Source organism: Pistacia vera, unplaced genomic scaffold (assembly GCF_008641045.1).
Source record: "Pistacia vera cultivar Batoury unplaced genomic scaffold, PisVer_v2 Contig1049, whole genome shotgun sequence".
NCBI classification, from domain to species: Eukaryota; Viridiplantae; Streptophyta; class Magnoliopsida; order Sapindales; family Anacardiaceae; genus Pistacia; species Pistacia vera.
In genome coordinates, this window is record NW_022195081.1 from 103,630 (window position 1) to 112,383 (window position 8,754).

The 8,754-nt window shown below is 37.4% G+C and overlaps 1 protein-coding gene across 1 annotated transcript; it reads left to right on the forward strand.

The window, feature by feature from the left end:
- Positions 1-1,353: 1,353 nt before the first annotated feature.
- On the forward strand, positions 1,354-3,706 carry LOC116127646 (zinc finger BED domain-containing protein RICESLEEPER 2-like). Its single transcript, XM_031413294.1, has 2 exons — positions 1,354-1,431; positions 1,949-3,706. Exons 1-2 carry the CDS (start codon positions 1,354-1,356, stop codon positions 3,704-3,706), a joined length of 1,836 nt encoding a protein of 611 aa, XP_031269154.1.
- The last annotated feature ends 5,048 nt before the right edge of the window (positions 3,707-8,754 follow it).

The following is an 8,754-nucleotide window of genomic DNA, read 5'->3' on the forward strand; positions in this document are numbered from 1 at the left end:
TAATTCATACATTTGCGTTGTTTTCTTTTTATTTATTATTGTACTTAATCTTTATTTAACGGGTAAGACAAGGGAGTAAGTTGAGAGTGGCCCATGACCCACTCTCAAATTGTTTTTAAAAAAATTACTACTATGTAATTTTTTTTTTTTTTTTATGACAATTACGACTAAAAATACAGAATATGAATGTAATATGTAATTAGTTTTTATTTTGACCAACCTTATTAAAAAAAATTGAATCTGCTACTGGGTATGTAAGACTATTGACATAATCTAGTTTACGTCTCATTTTTTTTTTTTTCAATTAATATATTTTTCCTCATAGAGGTTCACTTAAAAAATATATATATTCATGTGTTTGGTAAATTTAATTTTCAAATTATTGTTATATATATAATAACTAATGGCATTTTATTTTTTAAAAGTATTTTTTATAATTAATTATAATATAGGGAAACGAAAACAAATCTTAATGATTATATACATGCATAATGAGATCTTTAAAAACTCTAGAGAAACTTAGGAGAACTCAAATTGGGAAACAATCCTAATTCTAAAATCAAATCAAGAGAGTATCGGATATTCGTTATCGATGATTACAACTATTGAATTCAGAAGTTTATATTTATTGGATTAAGTTGGCGTCAATTACAACTTTTGGTCATTTTCAATAATGATTGTAGAGTCGGACTTCGGATAGTTCGAGGCGACACATATAACTTTTTGTCTTTTTCAAAGCAAGTTGAAGATTGAAAAAGAAAATAAATAACAAAAAGAGAGAGAAAAGAAAGCATTAACCGCTTGTCTCTTCCTGTTGACTTGCTTTCCTCCTTCCATTCACCATGTTTACAGAACATTAGAAGCTTAAAAGCTTTCACACTACATTAGCACAATTATAAAGGATTTGGGATCAACGACTATTCTGGAAAAGTTGAATTTTAGAAGAAACAGCATATCCATGTCAACTTAATTTCCTGACAGGACATTTTCAAGTAAGTATATGCTATCATTAGAAATTAAGCTAGCTCTTATATTTATTTTCCAGTTAAACCTTATGGTGATAATTAATGTGATAAGTCATCAACTAAAACCTTCACCAAATCTCAGTTTATGTTTTCGGTTCATCTTATACATGTAATCAATGAATTATTGTTTGACATATTACACTTGACACAGCTGGTACTCATCTTTTCTTTGTTGTTGTGAATTATTGGTTGGTTTTAAAGGAATTTTTGAGTATTTCAGCATCCTGCAGCTTGTTTCATAGGTTGCAAATTTTGCATTCTAAAGTGACTTTTGGGATCAATTTCTTCTTATAGCGGAACTTTTGCAGCTATATAAGGAACACCTATAATGTCCCATTCTATTGGGAGAACATCTTTTCATACAAGTTATAATGATGAAGCTGAAACACATCAAGACTATGGACAGGTACCTTTTCTTTCCTGTCTATGTATATATTTATTTGCTCAATATGTATATGCTAGTGATACACTGGTCCATTGGAATTAGGATCATCTCCTAATGTGAGCTTCTCTCAGCTTTTAAGCATCTCAGGACCGTGCGTATATTTACTTATTTATTGTTCAGATTTTTTGTCTATAATATTCCTATTTTATAACCATGCACCAATCACGAGCCTTTATTTATTCAGGTAAAACCTCGGATCAGGAGAGGGTCTGGTTTATATTTTTGTACAGTAGTTCGAATTTAAGTTTATAAGAGAAAACTTAAATTAGTACCATGATAATGTACTTTTCTTTGATAAAAAGTTACTGGGGTTGTATAGGTGATTTGGAACCCGAGTAAATTTAATACTATTTGGATTATCTAGCTAATTATAATATTCTGAATCATTTGACTTGATTGGGGTGCTACTGCAAAAGATACTAATAATTTGCTTTCTAGTACTCTTTATACTTGCTCATCAATAATGACTTGTTGACAGCAAATCGCTCAGACTGGGGAACAAAATGCTCCAGTTGAAACTGCTCCAGTTCATGGGATAGAGAATCCAGATTTGGAGAACTTGTCACATCCTAAACGAAGGAAATTGAATTCAAAGGTTTGGAAGGATTTTACAAAATATAAAGAAGATGGAAAAGAATGGGCAATATGTAAACATTGTGAAAGAAAGTTTGATGGTTCAAGTAAGAAAGGAACCACACATTTGAAAAATCATTTAGAAAGATGCCAAAGTAAAAGAAATCCAATTGGAGGAGCAGATAAATCAATGGTTGGAGAAGCAGTGATCGGTCAAGAATTGGTTCATTTGGATCGGGTAGAGAACATAATTAAATATGCGTTCTCTTCACTTAATCCCATAAGGGTTGAGGTACTCCATATTTACGAAGAGGAGAAAGAAAAACTTGGCAAATGTTTAGTTAACCTGCCATGTCGTTTTAGTTTAAAAATTGAACCATTTGATAAATTTGAGGGTATTATGACAGTACTCCACTTTATTGATGATAGTTGGAGATTGAAGAAAAAGGTTATTAATTTTTCTTATGATAAACGTGATAGGAATTTCTTGATACTGAAAGGTTTGCTTTTGGATTTGAACATCGATAAGGATATGTGCTCTATGGTAACAAGTATTGAAGAAGGGGATTGGGAACTTACCAAGATAAACAAATGGCTTGATAAACGAAGTTCACTTCCTTTTGCTGGAAAGTTACCATCCATTAGTCGGTTAATCGATAATCTGCGGATTGAGAACGGACCAGAGTGGACAGAGGACTTGCTTGAAAAGATAAAAAAGTCTTTTCGGTATGTCTTTGGGACACCATCAAATGAAGGAAAATTTCGTGGTGCATTCGACAAAATTAAATCCACGGGCGTTACAATGACTTCTTTTCAAACCATAAATCCTTGTATGTGGATTTGTAAAGATTTCAAAATGATTGAGAGAGCACTTGGACTTAAAAAAGTGTTTTCTGAGTTGGAGCAAATTGATGCTGATTTCAAGTTAGTAAATTTAACAAAGGAGGAATGGGAAAAGGCAACCGTGGCATTTGAGTATGCGAAACTGTTAAAAGAAGCTGCTGATAGCTTGTCGGAGAGCAAATATACCACTCTAAATGTGTACTTCCCAAAGTTGTGTGACCTATTTATGAGACTGCTTCAATGGGAAAAAAGTGACAATTGTTATGTTTCTCAATTAGCATCATCTATGAGAGACAAATACTTTGACAACTACTGGAGCAGTTGTAAATTGGCTTTAGTGATTGCGATAGTTCTTGATCCACGATTCAAATTGGATATTGTAGAGTGCTGGTACAAGGAGATCTATGGCGATGATGAAGCCAAGAGACACTTTAAGGAGATCACTGATGATGTTAAAACTGTTTACTATAAATATGCAAAGGGTCCTAGAATGTTAGATGCCATGGGGAGGCCATGCTCATCTTCACAAAATACATCTGCGCAGCAAGAACTTGATCACTATTTAAAGGAACCTAAATTTCCATCCGTTGAAGAGTTTGATATACTAGCTTGGTGGTGCGACAACTCTACAAAGTTTTTAACACTCGCAAGGATGGCAAGTGATTTCTTAGCAATACCTATTTCTAATACTGGGATTGCAGATTCTTCTAGCTTGAAGATTGAATTTCAAAATATTTTTTATTGTGAGGGTCTTGATGTTGAGATTAGAAATGCTTTGATATGCACAAAAAGTTGGTTGGAAAGCCCTCAAAAGGATTGATTAAGTTTTTCCTTTTCTCTTTTTATTTTTATTTTTACTTTTATGTTGTACATGCAAATGAAGGAAATAAATATTAATTTGAAAGTGCTATATACTTGTAAAAGTTAGCTGGATGAGAGATAGATGGATAAGAGTTTTTCAGATGTTTTTCAGTGTGTACAGCGTATAATATTTATACACAAACTCTCCATAACTTTCTCCTATACATAAGCTACTCAAAAATCAAAAACACTATCACAAACGTAACAAAGTTGTTGGCCAGAAATATCAGTTGTAATCTTCTCTGTTTTGACTGGGTATTCTTGTTCCGAAATATCAGTTGCAATCTTCTCTGTTTTGACTGGGCACTCTTGTTCCCTTGGTTGCTGCTGTGTCGTTAGAAGCATTATGTTTTACCTCCAATACGCCCCTTCAACCGAATGGGCAGATCTTGAAAATGAAGGTTGGTTCGCAGGAGATGAAAACGAATGGATGACAGTGGTTTAGTTAATAATCTGCAAGTGATTTTTTGGTATAAATGAGACCTGAAGTTTTTTAGCTAAGAATTGATCCCGAACATAGTGAAAGTCAATTCAATATGTTTGGTTCTGGCATGGAAGACTAGATTAGAGGACAAATACGTAGCTCCAATATATCGCACCCTAATATGGGACTGGTCAGTAAGGGAAGTCGCAGATCATGAAGAATGGATTGAAGCCAATGTAGCTTTGTCGCTGGTGTGGAGAGGGATTTATATTCGATCAGTGCACTACGAGCAACAGTTTGTTGTTGTTTGCAACTCCAAATGATAAGATTGGATCCATGAAAAAGCAGTAGGCCCCAATACTAAGTCGGTCATCTTTGTCGCAGCCCAGTCGGCATCACTATACTTGAAGAGAATGATCTGAAGTACTCTGTAAATGAAGTCCATAGCCCACCTAGATTTTAGATACACGAAGGATTCTCTTGACGGCTTGCCAATGAGTGTCTTGGGTTGATGCATGAATTTGCTAACACGGTGGACCGCGAAAGCAATATTGGATGAGTGAAACCCAAGTAATGTAAGCCCCAACAGTGCTTCGATAAGTTGAGGGTCAGAAAAATCATGACCTTCAAACTTAGATAAACTGCAAGTGGGACTCATAGGAGTGGAACATGGCTTGCTTCATGCATGTTAACCCGTTGTAGTAGGTCGGCACACATTTCGTTGAGTCAAGAAAAGATCAGGACCATCAAACAAAGCCTCTACACAAAGAAATAAGATAGAGTGCTAAATCTTTGACGGAAAAAATATCTCCAAGTTGCTGAATAAATTTGGCAATCGCATCTGAAGAGGGCCCAGTGATGATTATATCATCAACGTATATGAGGATAAAAATAGAGAAGTCATTGGTATGAAGTGTGAATAGAGAGGTGTCTGCCTTTGAACCAACGAATCCCATTTGCTGCAGTGTTCGGTCAGTTTGGAAACCAGCTGGGGAGCCTGTTTAAGACCGTATAAACTCTTTTTTAAGTGGCATACATGATTAGGAAAATCAGGGTGAACATACCCTTGAGGTTGTTGCATATAAACTTCTTCTTGCAACTGGCCATGGAGAAATGCATTCTGGATATCAATTGTCGAATACTCCATTGTGTGTAATAGCCAAAGATAACAACAGCCTTATAGTCCCTGGCTTAACCACAGGGCTAAAGGTTTCGTGAAGTCCAACGGGTTGCTGATGATAACCTTTCGCAAACAGTCGCGCTTTAAAACGGTCAACACTGTCATCTGCATGTCGTTTAATTCGGAACCACCATTATTTCCAAAGATTATTACATTGCGTAGGGGGGACAAGATCCCAGTACCATTTTTGAGAAGAGCATTAACTCGGTGTCCATGGCGTCACGCCAATATTGATGTTTTGAGGCTCAGAAAAGCAAACAGGTTCTGCAAAGAGGAGACATGATTAGTAAGTAACATTGAAGGAGTGGGTATCGAGCTATACCGACATAAGGGCTTTTGGCTTGAGAGATTGTGTTTGTGATCGGGTAGCATGCGGCATGGCATTGGAGTATCACGTGAATGAGGAGGATTTGGTTGGTGAGATGGGCCACAAACAACCGTGTGAGTGAGATCCTTGCTGTACGTGAGCAACCACCGAGGAGAACAAAGTAGATGAGTATGAAGGCACTTGATTTTGGAGATTGATGTTATCAAGAGGAATGGCCATTGGGACTTATGTATGGATGATGCATGGTTAGCCGGAGGACTCGGGTGACACAAGGGAGTGGTAAAGAAAAATTTCTGGTGCAGGAGGATTAAATGTAGAGATCTTTTTGGGAAACAAAGACTCATCAAAAATGACATGGCGTGAGACATATATTTTCCTGTGGCCAAATCAAGACATTTGTAGTCCTGGTGTGATAGACTATAAACAAGAAAAATACAAGTTTAGATCGAAAATCATTTTATGTTTGTTATAAGCACGCAAGTTAGGCCAACAAGCACATCCAAAAACACGCAAAAACAAATAGTTGGGGTTTATTATAAGCCAATTCAAAAGGGGATTTGTGTTTATGTGTTGGAAGGAAGACGAATATAATATAAGTGGCAGTTAAAAATGCGTCTTCCAATAAGGTTTGGGCAAATTTGAGTGGAGCTAGCAAAGCTAAGCCCATTTCAACAATTTGACGATGCCGACGTTCAACAGAACCCATTTGTTCATGCGTGTAAGGGCAAGCTAAACGATGGTGAATTCCACAAGTTTTGAAATAAGTATTTAAACGTCGATATTACACCCCCAATCAGTTTGAATGGCCTTAATTTGGAAATCAAAATTCCTTCAACATATTTTTGAAATTGAATGAAAATAGGTTCAACGTCAGATTTTAGTTTCAAAGGAAAAATCCAAAGGAATTTAGTAAAGGCATCCAAAAAACAAACATAATAACGAGATCCATAACTAGAAACAACCGAGCGGGGCCCCAGACATCGGAATAAATTATTCAAGGGGTCTTGAAACAGAAGAAAGGGAAGTAGAAAAAGGTAAATTAGGCTTTTAGCCATTGCACACTCAGGACAAATATTTTGTCTATTATTGGAAACAAAAGGTAAATTATTATTGCAAGCACATGTCGAGTAGTACCATAAGAGGCATGACCAAGACGACGATGCCATGCTGTAACGAGATCGCGCACCAACAAAGGCGAGGGAAAAAAGCGTTGAAGAGAGGGAGAGAAGCAATAAAGAACATCAGACACAGAGCCTTTATGTAGGACGTTCCCGAGTAATCCTAAGCAGAAAACAAGAACTGTGAAACTCAAAATAAACATTATTATCTGAGCAAATTTTGAACAGAGAGTAAATTTTTGGTAATTGTGGGTACAACAAGAATTTTGTCAAGAATAAAGATGAAGATGAGTTAGATAAAGAGGCGGTTCCAATTGAGTTATTTTAAACTGTACCATCACCAATTTGAATTTGATCAGTGCCAGCAAAATCATTACTTCGGATATTCAGATTACTCATGTTGTTGGTCAGATGGTGCGTCGCACCAGTGTCGTGATGCCACTCGTTCAGTCGAATGCTGCTGAGATTGGTTGGAGGCAAGGTGTGCTTGAGGAGTTGGGCGAGGTGGTGGGGCTTGGAAATTTGGATCAAGCGCTTTAAACAGCGGGAAGCCGTATGGCCTAGTTTCTCACACAGTGACACACATATTGGTGTTGCCGCGGCCACCTCACGATGCCATGGATGGATTACGCCCCTGCCTTGAGGAGCTGAGAAGGTGCCACGACCCCGTCCTCCTGTAAAGTGTTGTTATCGGGTGGCAACATTGGCCGAAGCCATGGACAGGGATATCATTGATTATTATGCTCAATGCGAGCTTCACATGTAAGGAGCATTGAATAAAGTTCTTCCAATGTGAGAGATATATCTCGGTGAGAAACCATGGAAACAAGGAGTCATATTCGGGACCGAGCCCAGCAAGCAAATATGGAATAATTTCAGCACACGTCAGAGCTTGACCAGCAATGGCCAATTCGTCCGTGAGACGTTTGATAGTCATGAAGTAATCAGTTGCAGATTGATACCTTCCGAAGGGTAGAGAGTTGAGTGCGAACATGTACCACTTTAGCACGGGACGGGATGCAAAAGCAGAACTGAGGGCCTTCCAAACTGCAGCGGAGGAGCAGCAAGTGAGCAACCTGGGCAAGAACTTCATCAGAAAGAGAAGAGTTGATGCAGCTAAGAATAAGATTATCCTGGGTTTCCCAAAGATCATATGAGGGGTTAGGGGTGGTAGAGCCATCAGAGGCAGTGATGGTTTTTGCAGGTGCTGAATGGTGCCATCGATGTAGCCGTAGACTCTCTGGCCTGAGGTAAGGTAACATGGGGCTTTCCACGTAGGGTAATTAAGACGTGTGAGTTTGGTGGGGGGATGGAGGAAGAGGGGTGAAGGTAGGAAGGTTGGTTTCGGCAACATTAGAAGTGGAGGAATTGGGGAGGTAGACATCTTGAAGAGGATTGGTTTAGACGTGAGTCCTTTGGGCTCTGATACCATGTAAAAGTTAGCTGGATGAGAGATAGATGGATAGAGTTTTTCAGTGTTTTTCAGTGTGTACAGCGTATAATATTTATACACAAACTCTCCATAACTTTCTCCTATACATAAGCTACTCAAAAATCAAAAACACTATCACAAACGTAACAAAGTTGTTGGCCAGAAATATCAGTTGTAATCTTCTCTGTTTTGACTGGGTATTCTTGTTCCGAAATATCAGTTGCAATCTTCTCTGTTTTGACTGGGCACTCTTGTTCCCTTGGTTGCTGCTGTGTCGTTAGAAGCAGGTTCTGTTTTACCTCCAATAATACTCAATCTCCCTTACAAAGGTTTTGAATATTTTTAAAATTCGGGCCTGATCTCTAGGTAGCAAAAGTCAATTCCTGTATGCATAAGTTAATTCTCATATACAAGATTTTTATCTTTTATAAAAATCATACATCCGAGATTAACACTTACTAGAAAGAATTCTACTTTATATCTTAAATTCGAATTTAAGATCCATTTTGTATGTTACGTTAATTG